Below are 22,761 nucleotides of genomic sequence, written 5' to 3' on the forward strand. Positions count from 1 at the left end.
AACTCCCTTTAATATTAACCTATAAATTTGAAACTCGGCCTGAAATTAGAATTTAAGGTAACGAACAATTGAAACAAAGGAATTTTTTATAGACTAGTTAGTGGGCCCACAATGGGCCAAAATAAGTTTTGTTGACTAACTGGGAACACCGGGTTGGAAACTGGTTGGAAACACCTATGTAGAAGGGAATGTTTGATGTTATTTAGTACAAGACTCTTACCTCTCTTGACAGTGTGGGCAACTAATGCTTATTTCTAAAATGATGGTAAAGTAAAGTCCTTTTAAAAAAGACAGAAAAATCTTATGAGGAAAAAGAAATTTTTTAAATAGTGGGGGAAATTTATCAAATTTCGTTCCGATTTCTTGGTTTTCTGATTTCCCGATAAGAGTTTCTGTATTGTACTTAGAAAAATAACTAATCGAACAAAGGATTGGTAAAAAGTCAATCCGTAAGAAACAAACAGATAGATCAGCCCTCAAATATAGTCTACCCATTCCTGAGAAAAGGGAACAGATGAGTTGTACAATATTTAGTCTTACAACATTAGTCGGTGAAAATTCCTCGACCCATGTAATGTTCAGAATTATCATTCCCGCCCTGAAACAAATCTTTGTGTTTGCTGCGCTTTAGTGAAGTCCCTTTAGAGACCATAATAAAGTGGAGTCTTAGAATCACAATAAAAGAAGTTTTAAAATATCGTTTTTCCTCTATGGTCAAGCATAATGACTTTGTTTTGGTGGAATTCAAAACTTCACTTTACCGTGCCCCAAACCGAATATGGAGTGAAAGTATGTTGCAAAATTATGAGCTTGTGGCTTTATTATACTTCATAGAGATTTTTGCGATAGTACTATGTAAGCTATAAGTTGATCCTCTGAGACTCCATCAAGTCATCATATAATTACGATGAATCCACTGCAGAAAGTTTGAAAGTTGGGTAGAGCAAAAAAAACTATTTTTTAATTTGTATATTTCTTTAGCTATGGGTTATCCTAATATTTTAAAAAATCAATAAACTTGTAAACAAGGCGCTGTTCGCACAATCCGCTTTAATTGTATGTTTTGTTAACCATTTAAAATACAATGCTCTTTGTTTTTCTTGCTGAACCCTTTTATTTTATTTTTAGTTGATGGAAACTATTGCATGACTGGTGGATCTGATAAATCAATAAAACTATGGAATCCTTTTAAATCATCGCTCTTGAAGACTTATATGGGACACGGATATGAAGTGTTAGACGTTCAGTCTTCAGCTGATAGTTCACATATAGCATCTGGTGGAATGGACAAAAGCATTTTTTATTGGGACGTTAGTACCGCCCAAATAGTGAGAAAGATTCGAGGTCATGCTGGTATGTTCTTTTATTAGAGAGTTGGGCAATTTTCTCAATGTTGATTTCATATGTAATTATTGGAGATCTTAATTGTTTTAATATATAGCATTTTTTTCTGCAATACATTAGTGAATCTGTTCAAGCCATCTACTGTTAAGCTAAAAAAAAGTACTAATACAAAGTATAAAAGTACTAATACTTTAGGAAAGTACTAATACAAAGGTCTTTTTTAAATCTACACTCAGTTTTGTGTCACACAAGAGTATTTCCAAATTTCTCAAACCAAAGCTTTAATCATTAAAAAATAAAGTATATTTAAATAATTAATTCCTGCAAAACTGGTTTTGAAACCATTGTGGGATTAAATTTGCCTAAAAATGTCTTCTATCTCAAATAAAATTCTAAGAGAAGTTTTAAACATTTTGTTTTTATTATTTAGATGAAAAAAACTCCAGGGGCCTAGCTACTAGGATGTTGTAAGGGTCGTCTTGTCCTGTAAGTGTTGCATATTACAATCTTAATTGGCAGTTTCTAAATTGTCAGTATCAATAGATACACATTTCAAACAATAGGCTTTCTTTTTTTAATTTTCAACATTTTTATAATGTTTTAATTTTCTAACGTTCTTCACATATTAAACTGGTGTTAACATTAAAAGCTATTTCAAATCACTTTAACAATGTTCTAATTTTTTTTTGAAAATCCGAAGCTAAGCTACAAATTAAGCTTGTAAAAATAAATTCATCTTAGTTATTTTTTAAACATTTAAAAAATATTATCTATGTTTCTATTTAAAGAAATACAGATTCCCATTAAGTGTAAAATTTTACACTTTTAAATGTACAATTTTTATGAGAAAATTTATTATTTTTTCCACATTTTCTATTCAAACTACAACTATTAATATAAATAATAAAAAATAAATTGTAAAAAGAATTACTTAAAAAAACAAAAACATTTGGTTTAAACCAGCCAACCCTAGTACAAACAATGTCAGTTTTTGGTTTATGAAGCTCATTGCCCAACAACCATATGCATAGGTGTTGAAAATAAGAAATATGTTTATTAATGATAATAATACTTATAGGATACTATAGGATAATACTTATAGGATACCGTAACTAAAACACTATGTCTTCTAACTAAAATATTTGTTTTCTGGTTTTGTGAAATGAATGAGCTTAAAATGCAAACAAAATTGCTATTAATTTAATGTTTAATAATCAATAATAAATAAAATAATTTTTAAGAAGAAAAAAAACTTTTCTTTGGTTTTGAAGGAAAACTTACAAAATAAATTTTGAGTTTAACTTATAAGAATCAAGTTAATGTAGTCTAAATTAATGTCCCAGATATTATTTTCACTTTATATAAATTTTGTCTTGTTTAACAATGTTTTCTTTTGAAAATTACGGAAACTGTAATACTTTGGTTGAAAAAGTAACGCAATTCTAAGTTTTCAATTTGAAGGTTCTAATTGATGTTCAAAAAACAATATATTGAATTTTGTACAAGGGAACTACTTTTTAAGTTTCTATAGCAAATATTTTTTTCCTTACCTCACTTTGCAATGTACTTTTTTCTAATTTGTACATTAGAAAAATATAAAATAATTGATTAAAAATATAAAAATGTGAAGCTTACAAATTACAAGTACTATGACATGATATTATTTTAAAGCAAAAGTGCATTTATTTATTTATTTTTTTCAAATTCCACATTTTTTATCACATGCAATATTTATTTTGAAACTTATGTATTTGATATTAGGAGTTTAAAGAGATATTTTTATGAATGATGCTCCAAGACTAGGCAAACAATACTGTGCACAGCAGTTGGTACTTTGTTAAAATAAAAATATTTTAAAAATAAATAAGTCAATAAATTAAAATGAATAATATAATAGCTTATTAAATCATTAAAACTGAAATATCGCTTCAAATGATGTGTAAAGGAATTAACATACGTGAACAAAAAAATTTATATATGTATATATTGCATATTTTCTTTATCTATTTTAACAGTTTTATTAACTTTTCATTTCTGTCTAGTTTATAGTTTAAGTTGTTTCATTTATACATGGCACTTGTTTGTTGCTAATACAAGAAAAGAAAGTTCAATGGTCTTATGACCATGTCTAAAAAAATTTTTGGTGATTGGATAGGTATCGGAATAAAGAGAAATTTAATCATTGGTTGTGTGTTTCGTGTTCTATCCTATATGAAGGATAACTTGAGATAAAAGAATTTTAAAATGTTTAAAAGCAAAAAAGAACAACTTTTTTTTCTGGTTTTTGCAAAAAAAGTAGAAAATAAATATTTTGTGCAACATATAAGAATCTAGTTGATGTAGTCTCACTAAATTTTCAGAATATTATGTTCATTTTGTACAAAGTTTATCCAGAAATACGTGTAAGAATTTCTTATAAAATTGTTTAAGGGAAGCAGATGAAAAGTTAGTGCTTTTCAAATAACAAGAATAATATGAAATAAACCACCATTTTTTCATCTGCTAATTGAAAATATCTAATGATTTTTAAAATTGGGGCAAAAATTGTTCCTTGCTGCCCCTGTTCGAATTTCAGGATGCTTGTACATATGATTTTGGAGTTATATGTTCACACACAAACTCTTCCTTTTATTATTATTCATAAATGTCTTTTTGTTTGTTAAAAAGATAAAAAAATATGGATGTCATGTTTACTGTCTGAGTTCTACTTACAATTTTAAATTATTTTATTATATCGAACACAAATATGTGATTTTTCCACCATTTTAATAAATTAATTAAGTACAATTAAATAGCATTTGTCTTTGATAAATTTTTAGCAAGATGTGTTTCTTAAATTATCATAAATGTAATAATGTGGTTTATTTTAAATTATTAAAGTTAATTAAATCCTTAGAGAAAAACTTCAAACAAAGTATATTTTCAACTAGTCATTTTTAAGATAAAAATGTTAGGCAGAAAAACACCATTAGAATTCGTAATTTTAGAAAACAATTCTTAAAAAGAGAGAGAGAGAGAAAGAAAGATTATAATGCCCGGAAAAATAAACTTTACTGTTTATTAGTTAGATTAATGTTAGCATTTTGAAAGTTCTCTTCGTATGCATGTGAATTTGATCTAAATGTTGACAGACATTTATACTTTTCATAAACTTACTATAATTCATCAGTTTAGGTTATGTCAATGCTATTAAGTTCAATGAAGAATCTACAGTTATACTATCTGCTTCAGTTGATAATACTGTTTGTGGTTGGGATTGCCGTAGCAAGTCTCGCGAGCCTATTCAGGTGATTTATCTTATTTTTATTGTTGATCTTTAAATGAGCAAATTAATAAGATAATGAATTTAAATTCTATTTATCTTGCTTTCAGTTTCCTTTTCTTTATTATTTTTATTACATTTTCTTAAATCCATTAAATTAATTTTTAAAAAAACAAAGAATTGAAAACAATGTGATACTTTGTAACCTTTTAAACTTGGCTTCAAAGGAAATACTTTCTATATTTAATTATGTGAATGTTTATATGGAGTATCTGATAATGATCACTGTCATGCCTCCATTTTGTGATGGCACAATGATCAAGTGTAGATGTAGTGAATAAAGATATGTAAAAGTTAGCACGAAGTGGCTGTAAAGTAAAGACGTTATTTTGCAGGAGTCTGGGACTCTGAGAAATTATTGTTTGGACAGTGCGATATTACAATCGCCTTTAGTATGTATTTTTTTAACTTTTTTCAAAAAGGTATAAACATTAGTGGTTAAAAATTAAAATTTAAATGAGAATAAAACAAATGTGATATCTAAATGTAATGAATCTCTAATGAGGAAGGTAGGACTTGAAAGACCGAAATTTATGTGAAACCACCACTAGGGAAGTACTTTGAAATTTAAAGTTAAGAGTTTTAGACAGAAATTTTATTTTCAAGCATATTTTCTTTGTATGCTAATTTAAATAAATTATTTGGGAATGACTAACGCGAAAATACAATGTGAATAAATAAAGCGCAAATGAAAATACATTGTGCTTGATTACGTTTTTTGCTTTAGTTTTATATTGCACAAAGTATTACCCTTTTCTTTGTTGGATATTTGTGTATGGTTTTACTCATAAGGAATTATTTCAAAATATGATTCAAGGTCATTTTAATTTCTTTTTATTTATTCCTAATAAACTTTTTATTAAAAATCTGTTGGTGGCCATATTTTGAATACTAGGTATTCACCAAGCCTAACTAAAATCATACCTGCCAAGTCTCCTACTTTTTAACGAAGACCCCTGTATTTTACGATTATCTCCTGTTTACCCGTATATTCTTAAATTTCTTTGTATTTGTTGAAGAAAAAATTTTGTTTTTAAAAATAAAAGAAAATGGTGGAAATACTTCTCTTATTCCTCAGCAGATGGTGCTATTGCCAGAACTGCAGTATGTTGAGTGTTATCAGAATTGTTTTAAGTTGAGCCATGAAGGCTCAGGGGATGGCATGTTCGCCCTCCAATGAGCTGAACCCAGCTTCGAATCCCAGCAATGACTGGTCGTAACGAACCACAGTGCTGGCATGAAATATCCTCTGTGGCAGACGAATAACGGGTTAGAGTCCCCTCGTCGTCAGGCTAACCGTATGAGGTTTTCATGTTTTTCCTCTCCTTGTAACTCAAATGCGGGTTAGTCCTCCATGAAGGCAAATTTCTCCCAATACTTGATGCAGTGGGTACCCTTGTTTTCTGGATTGGGGTCAAAATTGCAAGGCTACGAAGTTGAATGTCAGTAGTCGTAAACCCAAAACTGGGTCGGTTAGTAAAATCTCCGTTATTTTATTTCGCCAATGTTAATCAATATGAAGTGAATTGTAAAAGATTCATTGATATGTATAGCTGTATTTGACCTAGGAACAAAAATAAAGTTTTAAATGTTTCTTTTGAAACACATTAAAATGAAATGAGTTAGACTTTTTTGTTTTTAATATGAAATTTCTGTTAGAATGTCATATTTAAGTTTGTGTGACCAGGGGTCTGCCCAGTGCAGATTTACTACCGCTTAGTAGTACCTTCGCAAATTCAACTTTAGAAAAAACAGTAGTTTCACAAGCTGCTTTTAAAAAAGCAAGCCTCTGTAAACTTTACAGGAAGTCAAAATTCGAACATATTGACAATGATTTTTATGGATTTTTCAATTTGGATTCAATTTTAACCCCAAAAGTTTACAATAGTGAAATTATTTTTGAATATATGGGGAAAAATATATAAAAATTTAGAATTCATAAATGATTTATATGTAGTAACAGGTTTTGAAAGTATTTTCTTACTTTACCATATTTTTGTATTGATTTTTCAATGTAATTTTTAATTTTCACAAATTATGTCTAAATTTTCACAAAATAGATACCTCTCAGAGAAACCTAGACCAACCTCTGGTGATACAAAAGATTCTAGGACATCTTTGTATTAGAGTATGAAAAACTTTATTATCTTTACATATTTCTGTTGGTCCCGCAGTGGACTGATCGTAAACATATGGTTCCAAGTAGAACACAGAAGTCAAGCATCACTGGCTGCGGTCAGTGAACATGTGGGTGACCACTTTGATCAGCCTGCATAGAAACCAAGTGTGTGTGGTGTCGGTCTTCGTTCTACCGTAAAATGCTCATCTTTGTGTTCAGATCGCCAAGCTACCAAAGCAAAGGAGCCATCCCTTCTTCAGAGAAATGAAATTGTGATGGCGTGTCTTCGGATCATCCTCAAGGATGTTTCCCAGACCGCCAATAGACCATTGTGCAGCTTTAGTGCGACGTAAATAAATACCTACCTACATCTTCCTGTTGTAAAAGTAATTACCTATTATATTTTAATTTATCTCTCTTTGAATATTAGAAGGAAATGAGCAAAAGTTTCCCATTGTTTAAATAAATTTTATTTGATTGAGTATAATTTTAAATTTCATATGATGCAAAAGATTTTATGACATCTTTGCCAACATTGCAGCAGGAATATGTAAATTTCAGTCTGTATCAGAGCATGAAATAAGTTTTTTTTTTTTTTTTTTTTTTTTTTTTTTTTAATTTTTGTTTTGTAAAAATAATTATTCATTACATTTGGATATATATTTACTTTTCATGTTATAATGAAATGAGTAAAACTTTTTAAATTAATTTTGTTTTTCAATTATTTTAAATTTCACATGATGTGAAAGATTCTAGTATGTCATTGTCTGTATCAGAGCATCAAATATTTTAATTTACAACATCTTTCTTTATTTTGTAAAAGTAATTGTTTCTTGCATTTTAACATAATTTTATTTAATATATTAAACTGTAATTTGTTGAGCTTTTTTTATGTGAATTTTGTTTAAGTCTGGTTTTAAATTTTAAGTTTCATATGATACAAAAGGTTGTATGACATCTTTGTCAGTTTCAAAGCTAAAAACACTTTAATTTACGTATTTCTTTTAGAAAGAAAAGAAAAGTTTTTATATTATAACATAGTTTTATGCACTATATTAAAGAAGTCTAAGAGGTTTTTTTAAAAAAATTAATTTTGAAATAAGTTTTTTTAATTGAGTATGATTTTTAATTTTAGGTTTAACATGATACGAAATATTCTATGATTCCTAAGTCTGTATCAGAGAGTGAAATATTACTTTTTAAAATCTTTCTTCTGTAAAACTATTTACTCTTTACATTTTAATGTATATTTAATTTTCATGGTATTGGTAAATGAGTAAAACTTTTAAATTGTTAAAATTTTTTTCTAACATTTTAAATTTAAAATTTCACATGACGCAAAGTATTTTAGGACCCCATTGTCTCTATCAAATCTTAAAAGATATTATTTTTATTGATTTTTTTTGTGCTCTTGATATTAAAATGTTATCAGTAATACTTTCAAATATCTAAAATAAAATTTAATTTATGAGTTCTAATTTCAAATTTTAGGTCTTGCGTGATGCTAAAGATTCTGTGACATCCTTGTCTGTATCTGACTATGAAATACTCACAGGATCATTAGATTGCTGTATTAGACGTTATGACATGCGGAAAGGACTATTATGTCAAGATAATTTGAGTAGTAAGTTTTTTATTAAACTTTATGGCATTTAATAATGGTAACTGTGTATTTATAAAACATTTAAATAATTAGCAAAAGAATATTTAATGATTTTTTCGGTGCAATTATTTTACCTGAAACTTTAAATATTTTATATTAAATATAGTATATATATAGCACAATAAAGACAAAAAGGATAAAGAGAAAAATGAAGAAAATTAAGGAAATAATTTTTATTATAAATAATATATAAGTTTTTTAACTTACTGCAGTACTAAAGTGCGTTTGATTTGTTAGTTACCAAGGATTGTCCAGAAAATGGATGTGCAAAATCTAACATTATTTACTCGCAGCTTATACACCGTAAATAAAACTTTTTAATTTTCTTTATTTTTCTCTTTATAATTTTTGTATTTATTTATTGTGCTATGTTTTAGTGATCATATTTATTGCAGCTTTAGCGCCTAATATTATCCACTATTACTTTACTTTTGTTTTTATTTTGTTTCCTTTTTTAATTTGTTTTTCATATTTCGTGTGTTTGGGATGTTGCTCTATGAGCCTATTTTCATGGATTTAAAAAGTAAGGACAATTTAGTGCCTGGTAAAAAATATGTTAAATATTTAAATTATTCTGTGTGGGAAACTCGATACGAAGAGCATAATTCAGAGTTGACCTTCAGCTCAGCATCCTGCTACTCTGAAAGCAAAGGATTTTTTGTATTGCATTCAATACCTGAAATTTTTCCATCTTATCAAACGTGTGGTTGTAAACCATGTAAAACTTTCCCTATTATTTACAAAAATACATATAATTCATAATAACGATAGCTCCAAATCTGTTTGTAAAATTAAATATGCTATTTGTATATTGACCTGCTGTTTTTGTAATATGAAATATATTGAACAAACCAGTAACTCTTGTAATATTCAAAATAATCAACACTGATCAGATATAAACAGTAATAAAATTATCAATAACCTGGAATTGAATTATTTTAGAGAACATAATTTTAATAGTGCCAAAATTGTTTTAGTAATAGTAGATGATTTTGTTTAGATATAGATGATTTTGAAGACCACAAGAAGAAAATTACTACATGCTTTTCTACAAAAATTTTTTGCTGAATGAGCTAAACGATACCTTCCAACATACTCAGATTAACTTTAATGATTCCTCAACTTACTTACTTTTTCATATTAAAGATAAGCGTACAAATCTAGGTAAACAGGGATCAGGAAGGATTAAAAACTCTTTTAATAGTGAGAAATTAAATGTAAATTTTATTTCTAATATGGAAAAGATTTTAATAAACATTATAATATTAACCCTATGAAAGATTTTATTTTCTCCCTTAAGATTTATTATGTATATAAACTTCAAGATCTTTATATTAACTTTTCTTTTATTAATTTACACTTCAAAATTCTTTGGTTTGATCTTGTTAAAGTCTTTCAATCTTGTTGTAAAAAATTTTAAATAAAAAGAAAAATTTAGATAATTTATATTTCGTTATTAACTTTAAAAACCCTATTTTTGATAAGATCAAATTTCATAATATTTTAAAAAAAAAATTTCTGTTAAAAGATTTTAACATAATTAAAAACTTTGAATATAATAAATCTCTTGTTAGAACTATATTAAATTATAATGATATTAGCAAAAATTTTGGAAAAATTAATACATCCGATAATGAATGTCACTGTAAAGAAGAGAAATATTTTGATTATTGATAAACATCATAAACATATTATTACTGGTAATTTAAATATTAATGAAAACTTAGAAATTTAATGATAAAAGTCACAAAATTTAGACCCATTTACAATATAATTACGATATGATTATAATACAATTAATTTACGATATGGTTACATTTACGATATGATTATAAGACAATTAATAAAATTCTAAAATACTTTCTTAATGATCTCAATAGTTTTTGTTTAAAGATGTCAAATAGATTCTCTTTACCTTTAGGTGTGTTAACAGATTGGAAATCGGTTATTTATTATTACTTAAAAAGCTTTTTTTTCAATAATAATGAAAATTTAGATAACAGTAACAATTCAACAAATTTTTCTAAAATTGTTCAATCAATTAAGCATCTACAAAAAAGTTTTGTATAAAACTACAAAAAAAAAAAGAATTATAGACAAAGCTAACAATAATTATGCAATCTTCTGTAAAAAATTCTATGTTGAACTTTTAAATAAAGAGTTAAAAAAAATAGTGAAAATTTTAAACTTAGTAATTTAAATAATAATATTATGATTAAAAAAATTTAGCTTTATATTAAAGGTCAAAAATTAAAATTAGCAATATAGTTTCCTTACTTAATTATCTGTTCTTAATTTCATAAAATTCCTATAAAATTTAGAACAATCACATCTGGGTCTAATACTTTCCTAATTAAACCTTGCACCATTTTCTCTTACTATTTAAATAAAATTATTAACAATATTTTTAAAGAAGGTTTTTCTTGAATTATCACTAATAATCAACCAATTTTAAAATTTATTAAACACAATAAAATTAATTCTATTGCAACTTTTGATTTCCAGGATCTTTTCAATGTCAGTCCCCTTTCTAAACTAAAAGATGTCCTTTTGAATTTTTTCTATGATTTTAAAAATTTCCTTAATTGGGATTTTGATTATTGGGAAATTCTAATTAATTTTTGTCTTTTTTAAGAATTATCTTTACAATGGAAAAAATATTTTTATCCAAATTGATGGAATAAAACAAGGATCTAATTTTTCATCTCTCTTAGCTAACTTATTTATGCTCTATTATGAAAAAAATTATACTCTTAATATTAGATTTGTTTATGACTTAATTATCGTTAATTTTCAAGATTATACTATTTTATTAAATAATATTTACCTCTAGGAATTAGTCTTGCTTTGTAATCATGATGATAATAATAATTTTAATTTTTTGGATTTCAGTATTATAAAAGAAGAAGATATCTGCTTTATTGATTTATACGATAAAAGAAATTATTTTAATTTTAATATAAATAAACTAATTACTTGGAATTCTAATGGTTCTAAAAACATCTATTTAAATGCCATTTTTAATCAAACGAATAGAATTAAAGGAATATGTAGTAATTTTTATTTATCCGAAAAACTAATAGAAAAACTCTTTCAAAATTTGGTAAAAAAAGCAATAGATACCCAACTAAAGTAATTAAATTCTATATAAAATAATTGAGTTAATTCTATGTTAATATAAATAAATTTACTAGAAACTTCTTTGTTAATTTATATATTTTTGCCATGTGCAGATCCATTTCCCATAAATAAATGTTAATTTTCTAAAATCATTAAAATTGTTTTATTAAATATTAACCTTATTAATTATAAACTTCTTTAAATTATCCAGTATAATATTAACTTGTGCTCATCAATTTTCAGGCCTATCCTTGGTAATAAGTAAATCAAAAGCGCTTCAGTACTGCAGTAAGAACATTCTATAAAATGAAAACCCTGTATTTACGCTTTTACCTCAATTTGCACTTCCGTTTTCAGATTTTGTAATTTGGCAATCTTATTACAAAAATATTTTAAATCATTCTTGAAAATATTCCCTTACTTGTAAATTCATTTGAATTCGCTACTCGCTTTATAGATTTCCTTTTGTGCTGTCTTTTCTTTACATTAAATTTTCTGTTTTTTACTTGAAATTTATTACTTAATGTGTTTTATTTTGTTTCAAAAAAATTTTTTTTGAGTGCTCCTCACACTATTGTATTGATATATTTTGCTTTGGCTACATTGATATAAATATTAGAAAGCACTCCTTTTTGCGGATATAATCGTGTGAGCTGATGAAGAGATTGTATCTTTGTTTTTCCCAGGATTTTTATTAATAAAAATTTTTAATTTCATTTTATTTAAATAATTTTCTTCTTCTCTTTTCACCATTCTGTAATTTTTTCCATGTTTCCATTCATTCCATAATGTTTACTCTATATTTTGAACTTTTATATATTTATATATATTTGTGTGTATGTATGTAAAAAGAAATTTTAATAATTGTGGATATCTTTTACACAGACCATTAAATATTATGATCTTTAAAGGTGTATATTTCCATTAAATAATTTTTACCTGATTTGAAATTGTGTTATCATATTTTTTAGGTTCAGTCAACTGTGTTAACTTCACGAAAGATGGCCAGTGTGTTCTTGCTAGCTGTTTAGACAATACTTTGCGACTTACAGATAAAGAAGGGGGTGAAGTGCTTTCTGAGTAATTATCATCATTTATTTTAACTTTGTTAACATTTGATTTGAAAACTACTTTAGATATTGAGTAAGTTTACTTATATTTCACTTCTTGACAAGTTTTTGTAGATTTTACCATTTAATCCTCACATCAAAATACTGTCTTAAATTTAATAAACGGCATATCTTTATTAGTATAAAGTTTGTTATTTTCACTTAAAATTACCACATTGACAGTAATTTTAAGTATTTAAATATTCATTTGCGACTTTTCTTTTCTCAAAAAAAGAATATCCTTTTGATTTATAAATATACTTTATATGTTACTATATGCTTAAATGTACTTGACATGCTAACAAAAGATTTGCTTGCTGGAAACTCTATAGTTGTCAAGCTACTTTTAAAAATACATTTTAATGATTCTAAAGTACTTTAAACATCCAAATAATTATATATGCCATTATTTCTTTACATAGAATAAAATAGGGTGATTTGAAACTTTTAAGTTTAAAAGTTAAATTACTGATTACAAAATATAAAAAATTTATACTTTTATTAACTTTTTTTTCTGATTTTGTCAATTCTGTTGAGATCCATTGTTATAATTTGTTTATAATATAATTATAATTATATAATTATACACATTGTTTATAATATAATCCACTTTTATTATTATTGTACAATTTATTTTGATTTCAATAGTATGAACACTAAAATAATAATAACTCAGCGTAAAGATTTAAATTCTTTAGGAAGAGAAGAATTTTCTTATAAGATATTCAAGAGAAAATGAAGATAAGATTAAATTTTGTTTGTGCTCAAAACTACAATTTCTCTATTGACATAATTATTCATAATATACTTGTATTTAGTTGTATATTAATTTTTATATATTAGCATATGTTTCTATATTAGTGTGTACCTGTATTTTAATAAATATTTTGAATACATTATTAAAACTTGCATAGTAACTCTCATCATTAGTGTTTGAGAATTTTAAGCAGATTTTGGCAGTTAAAATATGTTTATGATACTTGACATGTCAAAGACCAAACCCTCCTTAAGTAAAAAATCAAATCTGTTTTTATCCATCATTTTAACCTTTATTAACTTATAGTAAATAAAAGGATTGTATTTGTTATTTGGTTTTAATGCATCCAAAAAGAGAAATGAAAACTATACTAGCAAAACAAATTAAATATGGTTGGAATATACGGCTTTTAAAATAGCTATTTTAAAAAATAAAAACAAAGTGGTTACATTATACTATTATTAAACCTTAACTTGCATGACTTCTTGGCCAATTTACTGGCTTTAGCAGAAGTGTTTTTACCTTAACAAAAATGCGTTACTGAAGGGAAAATAACAATTATGGTAGCGGAATTTTTAGCATAAATACAAACAAGTAAATTTGCAGTAAAGAATCAGCAAGATTTTATATATTTTGTACGCTGTATACATCTTCTAATTTTTTCTTTCTGTTTATTTTTGAACTTAGCAAAAGTTTTCAATTAATCTGATTAATTGTCACCTTATATTTCTGTAAAAGTAAAAAAACAGAATTAGATATAGTGTATTTTTTTTTCTTTTCAGAACTAACTCTATAGTAAAGCCCGTCCGTACATTAATTTTCAGCTTATATTTTTGTAAGAATTGAGAAACTGTGTTTTGTTTTCTCCCTTCCACATTTAAATTGATTTCTGACACAATAGTAAAACACTTGAGTGCACTAATTGTCAGCTTATATTTCTGTAAAAAGTTTTTAAAAAAAATCAATATCTTCTAATTATTGCTTTAAAAGACATCCTCTCGAAAGGGATGACTTGTTATAAACAATTGTCACTTAATGCGCTGTTATTCAAAGTTCTTCATTTTAAATGCAAATTCACAATTAAAGTTTCAAACTCAACTTAAGCAAAATTAAAATTATTTTATCCTAAATCCATTTATTTAGCAGACTTGAGCTATAGTAACATTAATGGACAGTTACAACACATGAATAACATTCTCTGTGCCTGATTGATTGAGAGCTAAAGTTTACTAAAAAGAAACTAAACTAATATTTACCTCATAGACTTAATGCAAACTCATCAACAAGATTACCTCATCTAGTGGAATCTCAAAAAAGTATGATAACTATACTTGGCATTTCATTAAAAGATCTAAGCTGGCTGATAAATAATTTGTGCAACTTTGGCGTGGTTGTGTCTCTTGGTTGGGGAGAGGGTTAAATGTATTAAATAATCTATTAAATTTAAGCTATAATGCTGCCATTTCAACAATGAAACTCCTTCAACAGATAATGTTTATAAACTTTCGATTCTTAATTAAATGGGCCAATTTGTAATCATGTATATAAAAATAAAATTAAATGTCACACATCCCTAATAAAATTAAAATAACAATGCAAAGTTAGACTGCAACTGAAAATCTTCCATCACTTAGGAGAAAAGCAAGATCTGGGGAGGACTTTTTCAAGTATTGTTTCTGTCATTGTTATCATTCTCAATTTTGCCTAATTTTAAAGCTGCTTATTGTAACTAACCCCCTTGGCAGAATCGTGGCGACATTATTGCAGAATGTTACTAAGTTCTTGCAGAAAGATTTCTCATTTGGGAAGTGAGAAATTCTTTTCTCTGCAGAAATTTTCGGAAGATTTTATCTTTCCTTTTCCTAATTATATTCAAAGGATGCCTTTCTCGTGCAGTGGAGAGGGGGAAAAAATGCTTGTTATTTTTCTATTCTCATTTGAAAACCACAAAAAAATAATAATAGTAATGAAAACATGGTTTTCTTTTCTGCAGAAATTTTTGTTCTATTTTTTTTCTTTGCAGCTATTACTATTAATTTCCACTCAGTTTTTAAAATTCAAAATTTTTTATTACAGCAACTGAACTTCAAAATTGAAGCACGCATTTAGGAAACCTTTTTTGAGGTGGTCTATTTGCGTGATTTCGTTATCAATCATTTTTTTCGGTAGTTACTGCTACAGACTTCACTATTTTTAAGTTTGATTATGACTTACAAAAAAAAATTACTATGTTTTTCCCCTAAAAAATTCGAGAAAACGCTCATAATATTAGAATAAAAAAAATATTCCAAATTCAATTTAAAAAATTACATTACTGTTATTTTTATTATTGTTATTTATTTTTTTTGAAGTTGACACTTCTGTTACTTTAAATTAATAACAAGTATATTTGTTTTTATTAAAAGTATCTTGCAGAAAGATATATATGCTAGAGAGGGTTGTCGCACAAAGCCCGAAAAAATTCTGCCACAGGGTAACTTACGGACGATGTTAGGTATAGGAACTTTTAACTTGATGACTTGAACAACTGTGATTAATAATAGTACAAATTATTGTTTTTTCAACAATTGCTTTTTTACTTAGGTTTTAATTAAAGTTCTTTTCCATTATTATAAATGAACATGATTTTTAATTAGGTACATAGGCCATAAGAATGAGAGGTATAGGATAGAAAGCTGCCTCAATGACACAGATTCCCTCGTAGTTTCTGGATCTGAAGATGGTTGTGTTTACATGTGGGACCTAATTGAAGTCAGTATTATTTTGTTTTCTTTAAAGACAACTTTTTATTAAAAAACATGACTAAAATTATATCTATCAAGAGTTCCAAAAATGACCAACAATTTGAAAAGTGAATTGAAATAATACGCATGTAGAATTGCTGCAGTCCACTTTTAAAAAAACACTGTGCTTGTTCTCAACAAATTCAAAATTAGTTTAAGTCAGAATCAGTCAAAATTAGTCAGCTGATGGTGCTGATGATTGTTAAAACTGTAATATAATGATTTCTACTACATGTCATGTCCTTAGATTGTAACTGCAAATAGGGGTTATTTGAAGAACATAGTCTTATAATTTTTCTCAATCACAATATCATTTGGAAAAAAAATCCTGTCACTTTTTGAAAAAACTGTTTTTTCATGCAAAATGTACATTTATTATCTCTTTTGATTTTTTTTTCTTTTTAAAAGTTCACAATCTTCTTTGAGCCCCTCAGTATTAACACAGTGCATATTTGTGAGATTATACTTTAAATTTTTTTTAAATCATAAAACAGATATAATTGAAAATTATAATATTTTACTGCTGTACAAATATTTTTTAAATAGGTGGAAATCATTAATTTTTTAGTCATCACTAATTTTTTATTTTTTTTTTGCTACTTTAACTCTTTATTTATCTCACATGTGATGTAGCCTTTTTCAAAATTACGTCATCTCTGTTTCGTTATATCTGCCAAAAATTTTACTAATATAATATTATACAAAGAATGTTCATACAATGTAAGTCATATCATAAATAAAAGAGCATTAAAATAGCCTTAGTGGATGGATGAGGCAGTGTTTTAACTACAGTGCGAGAATCTCGGATAATTTTTTATTTTCTTGCATTAAAAAATGATTACCGCCCAAAATTCGCGCACTCTATTAATCAATTTCAAAATGCGCAAATCGAGTGCATTTTGGAAAAAGTTTTGTCACATGCCATTTTGAATAAAATCCGTTTCACTTTTCTACCTTGATCTTTCATTATTTTCAACATTTGTTTGCTGGCAGATGTAGAGGATGGGAAAGTGTGTGCACAATGCGGCAAATTTACTTAGTGATTCCGAATAGTTCAGCATCTGTTGAAGGTCTTTTGGCACCCAAAACCGAATTAAGACAAAATATCGTAACAGATTGACTGATAAGCATTTGAGCAACCTAATGAGAATAGCTGATGAAAAAGTAGATATAGGACATTTTCCATATGATGCAGCAAAAATATTCAATTTTTTAAAAAATAGAAGATGTTAAATATTATAATTAAAGAAATAATTTTTATCTATTTATGTTTTTCTGTTTGTATTGTAATCTATTTGTGTTTTTTTAATTTTTAGAAATCTCACCCTGTTTTTTGAAGAAGGGTGAGAAATTCTCTCTCATTTTTTTTCTATAATGAAAACACTGGATGAGGTATGTTTCCATTCAGCAAATACGACGTCATAATCACTCAAAAATCTTTTTTGATTGTATCACCTACAGAGGTCTTTTTGGGCAATTTAAATGTTTAATAATTAAATAAATACACATTTGAAGGAAAAAATCAATCAGATTTTCGGATTCAGGAAAGAATTTTCAATATGTTTTGATTGAAATTTTTAAAAAATAAGAGATGCTGTAATTGTCCATTATACCGAGAAAATTTTTTAATGTTTGGGCTGCTTCCATAGAATCTAACTTATTACTTGAAATTTGTTTTTGTTTTCATAAATGTGTTACTAATACCCCTACTCTACACAAACCAGTAAGGATCAAATGCTTTTTACTGGGTATCTCTGATTCTTGAATTTAATAAGCCTTTCACATGATTTATGGTATGATTTGTAAATAATTTATTTTGAATCATCAAACTCTCTACCGTATTTATAGTTTTTGTATGCAGGATATTTGTGTAATCCTTATATTTTCATATAAATGATCTATTCATTTAGTCTTTTTGTTGTATATCAATTGTTTTTTAACGTCCAATAAGACTCCATTTTCAAAGCCTTTTAAATTTTACAAGAAATACAGTAATGCATGAAATTTCTTTAAATTTTACCGGAAATAAATAAAGGATTATTTTGGAAGTGTTTTTTAGTTCATGTGATTTTTTATACTTGGCACTAAGATTTAAAGTTTACAAAGGTTTGGGAAACCTATAAAAGTAAACAAGTATTTTTGAACACCCTATACCAGAAAATCAAGCAATAAGCTCATAACTTTTATCGATTACTTCAGTTGTTATTTTTAATAACTACATGAAGTTCCCTAAAACTAGAGTAAATTTTTATGGAAATATGGACATTTTTATAAAAAAAAATTTGCTGTTACTTTATAAATCGTCAATATAAATCAAAAATTTTGAAGCAATTTAAAATTAATTATAAAATTGTTGGTTTAAAATTTTAAAAGTATTCATTAAAAACTGCCATAGATCTAAGTATTTAAGGCAGTTTTATTATACTGCGCATGCACAGAAAAAATTTTAAAAAGTGTTTTCATAATTTTGTAGTAAATCTTATTTGGCAATTAATGAAAAAAGTTTGATTTGAATATCTTAAAAATTTAAAAACTAGTTTTTGTACGTTCAAAAGAAAGCCTGAAATTATCAGGGGTTTTGCACAAATTATATTTTATATCATAAGACAAATTTTAACAACAAATGATAACACCTTATAATAATCATTCGGAAACGAAAATCTGATGGTATAGGGACAGAAAATATATTCTTATGGTGGCTAATCCCCCACAATGCTAATCTCATTTTTAATAAATCTTGTTTAATAGTGCAAAATGAAATTTGTGGAAAACCTCTTATTATTTTGAGTTTTCTTTTAAGAAGTACAGAAACTACTCAGAAATTTGCTGGAAACTTTTTGAATTTTTTCTGTACTTGTTCAGTATAAAAAACTACCTTAAATACTCTTTTTATGCCCAGTTATAACAAGTTTTTAAAAAAATTTAAATCAACAATTTTGTAATTAATTTTAAATTGCTCCAAAAATTTTATTTAATTGCTTTAAATATTTATAGACTTATAGAAAAGAAATGAATTTCAAAAAATTTAATTTTTTATAAAAATGTCTATGCTTCTATTAATATTTACTCTAAGTTTACAAGCCCATTGCTTGATTTTCTGACATAGGATGTTCAAAAAAACTTGTTTTGTTTCGTAATTTATTGTAGATCTCCTAAACCATTGAAAACTTTAAATCTTAATGTGAAGTATGAAAAATGATCATGAACTAAACACATCTAAAGTTTCAAAATAATCCTTTATATATTTCTTGAAAATTTTTTAAAAGAATGTCAAAAACTGATAGTGTCTCTTCCATTATTGCAGGTCAGTGTATAATAAATTTAAAAATATATAATTTATCCTATTTAAAATATATAGTATAAGTTAAAATTTTAATTTAAACAAATTTCTTCTGTTCTAGTTCAGGATTTTCTTAACTTTCAAACATGTAAAATTTTCTGTCATGGTTGAAAAGGTAATTTAAAAACTAACACAGAAGAAGTAGGTTTATATCAATCCAAGAAAAAGAAGAAGAAAAACACCATAAATTTTAAAACTATCATTTAAACGATACATAACTGAAATATTGTACTATTAATTTCCAAAAAAAAAATTTATGTTAAAAATCACTAAAATGTACATTAATGTTAAAAAACAAATTGCAATGAAAATTTGACTGGTTTAAAGAAAATCTTAAGTAATGTATTCAAAGAAACTATTAACAAAACTTATTTCACAAAACTTGTTAACAGATATGCTGTAAACCAAAAAAAAAAAATATATATATATATATTTCTACATAGTATATCTGAATTTGTATTTATTTATTTAGAAGGGAAATAACATAAATCCTTATTAAAAATAAATTATTATAATTGAAACTCTGCAGCTTTTAATTTTCTGCATAAAGATTTAAATAAATAAAAGTAATTTAAAAAAAAGAAAAGTAAATGTAATTTTTTTTTAAAAGAACTTCCTTTGCTCTACAAATTTATGAATTACAGTAGACATTTGATATAATGAGCCTCATGGTTTGTGCCAAAAAGAATTTGATAACTTACAAAAAGATGGTGATAGCCCAACTCTTTCTTTATTATTGTTTGAAAAATCGACTGAGTGATTGATACATTTATTGTATAATGAGAGTTACATAGATTAGGAGTGGTCATAAATTACACTGTCATTCCTGTCACTTGTCATTCATTCAAAGAGGATTCAAGGAGTTTTACATTTATTATGTGTTAAAATCAAAGAAAATAATGGTTTAAATAATTTATTGATAACTTCTTCTGTTGTTGTTACTCATCCCCCTGGTGTAGGAAAGCTTACACCAGATCCTAAAGACCCCCTCGCCTGAGAACATTAAAAATCTTACAACCAACTGCTGCCTCCAGGAAGCTCCTAAACAATACATACCTGCCAAGTCTCCTGTTTTTTAACGAAGACTCCTGTATTTTAAGACTATCTCCCGTTTACCTGTAAATTCTGAAATTTCTCCGTATTTGTTGAAGGAATTTTTGAAAAAAATATTTGATGATAAAATATCCGCTGATAGCAAAAATACTTCTCTTATTCCTCAATAGATGGTGCTACTGCAAGTACCGCAGCATGTTGAGTGTTTATAGTTTAAGTAAAGTAATATAAATATAGTGAGTGTTATAGTAATTATAAATAATGGCTTAAGAAATCTTCTTTTGATTAAGATTTGTATACGTATTTTTTACTTTGCTAAATTTAATATAGTTTTTGTTTAAGTAAGTAAATTATAAGTAAATAATATAAAGTTTATAGTCTAAGTAAATAATGCTAAGTTTAAAGTTTAAGTAGTTATAAATAATGGTTTAAAAACTCTTCTTTAGATTGAGATATATAAAAATATTTTTTACTTTGCTATATGTAATTATTGTATATTATTTCCAATTTTGACTTACATAATTATGCATGATGTATCAAAACTTTACTTGCAGCCTAAAAAAATTTCACTAGTGAAATCTCCCTTATTTTATTTCTCCAATGTTGGTAGGTAAGAATTAAGAAGATTTATCGCATAATTGAACTTTTTCTAGATCAAATGATTGAATTTTGGTCTCTATATTGGAATTAAACATTTAAATGTGTACCTTCTAAGGGACTTGAAAATAAAATGGAGCCTATGGAATAAGAGACAGAACTTTAGGCATCATTCATTATAATGAGAGGCATACTGTCCGATATTAGACAACATACTAAAAAGCGTAAACTATTTTAATAGGATGTGAAGTATACTGAAAAACTTAATTTATTGAAAACTATTTAAATAAGTTCTTTGTGTTGTATGCTTGTTCTTGTGACACTTTACTATGACCCTCCAATTGTTGATTCATTATCCTCTGGTAAATTGTGACCTATATAGATTTTTTAATCATAATTTCAAAGAATTCCAATAATTAATATTGGAATTTAACAGTTAAATGTGTACCTTCTAAGGAACGTGAAAAGGAAATTGGATCTATGGAATAGGAGATGGAACTTTAGGCATCATTATTATAATGAGAGGTACACTATAATAGGAAACATACTAAAATGCGTATACTGTGTTTGTATATGGTATGAAGTATACTGAAAAACATAATTTTACATAAGTTCTGTGTGTTGTATGCTTGCTCTTGTGACCACGTTAATATGATCCTCCAATTGTTGATTTATAATCCAATCTGATAGATTGTGACCTATAAAGTATTTTTTATCATAATTTCAAACAATTCCAATAATTAATATTGGAATTTAACAGTTAAGTGTGTACCTGCTAAGGGACATGAAAATAAAACAGTATCTATGAGATAGGAGATGAACTTTAGGCATCATTTGTTATAATGAGCGGTACACTATAGTAGGGAACATACTAAAAAGCCTATTCTGTATTTGTATAGGATATGAAGTATACTGAAAAATATAATTTTACTAAAACTATTTAAATTAGATATAAAACTACATAAATATTAATAATTTTAACCCTTCAATTGTTAATTCATTACCCTCTGATAGATTGAGAAAGTATTTTTATCATAATTTCATTCTAGCAAAATCGTGTTCATTTGCATCAAATATTTATGTCATTTTTTTAGGGTTCCATTAAAGAAACTCTCAAACATGAAAGACGTAAAGTGGTTTATTCAATATCGTTTCATCCCTCAAAGCCTATTATGCTGACTGCGGCTGAAGCAGATGCATATCTTTGGATTGATTCTTCTGAAATCTCAGATGTAGGGGATGACAATTGAAGATGCACCATCAATTCTGCATTTGGTGTCATCGTCTTGTACATATCTTTGTAAATATTTTTAGTTAATTAATATATTTAAAGTTTGTAGTTAAATTTTTTTTAATCTTTGATATCAGTTCTCATTCAGTTTTGCTAAGCTTTTATTTAAATTACTTCTAATTGAGAGTTGTCTGAGAAAATAAAATGTTCAGTTATAAAAAGAACTTTACCTGAATGTTTCTATCATATATATATATAAAGTTTTGTTCAAAGTTTTGTTCTGTTTTTAATTTTTGTTCAATTTTTGGTTGCTTTAAAATTAG

General features: G+C 26.3%; 1 protein-coding gene across 4 annotated transcripts; it reads left to right on the forward strand.

Moving 5' to 3' along the window:
- Positions 1 to 893: 893 nt before the first annotated feature.
- Positions 894 to 22,714, forward strand: LOC147801908 (WD repeat domain-containing protein 83-like). Of its 4 annotated transcripts, none has more exons than XR_015430554.1 (7): positions 894 to 1,056; positions 1,129 to 1,353; positions 4,519 to 4,631; positions 8,277 to 8,409; positions 12,540 to 12,648; positions 16,071 to 16,385; positions 16,652 to 17,427. XR_015430554.1 is itself a non-coding variant. In XM_087155395.1 (7 exons), exons 2-7 carry the CDS (start codon positions 1,146 to 1,148, stop codon positions 22,455 to 22,457), a joined length of 834 nt encoding a protein of 277 aa, XP_087011521.1. In that variant the 5' UTR covers positions 894 to 1,056; positions 1,129 to 1,145; the 3' UTR covers positions 22,458 to 22,714. The 4 variants fall into 4 exon arrangements, 3 of the variants coding, with proteins under 3 accessions (XP_087011521.1, XP_087011523.1, XP_087011522.1); XM_087155395.1 differs by lacking the exon at positions 16,652 to 17,427 and adding an exon at positions 22,302 to 22,714 and having other exon boundaries at positions 16,071 to 16,185; XM_087155397.1 differs by lacking the exon at positions 16,652 to 17,427 and adding an exon at positions 22,302 to 22,343 and having other exon boundaries at positions 16,071 to 16,189.
- The last annotated feature ends 47 nt before the right edge of the window (positions 22,715 to 22,761 follow it).

The sequence above is a fragment of the Parasteatoda tepidariorum genome, chromosome 11 (assembly GCF_982258835.1).
Source record: "Parasteatoda tepidariorum strain Cologne lab strain chromosome 11, Ptep-v5.0, whole genome shotgun sequence".
Taxonomy (NCBI): Eukaryota; Metazoa; Arthropoda; class Arachnida; order Araneae; family Theridiidae; genus Parasteatoda; species Parasteatoda tepidariorum.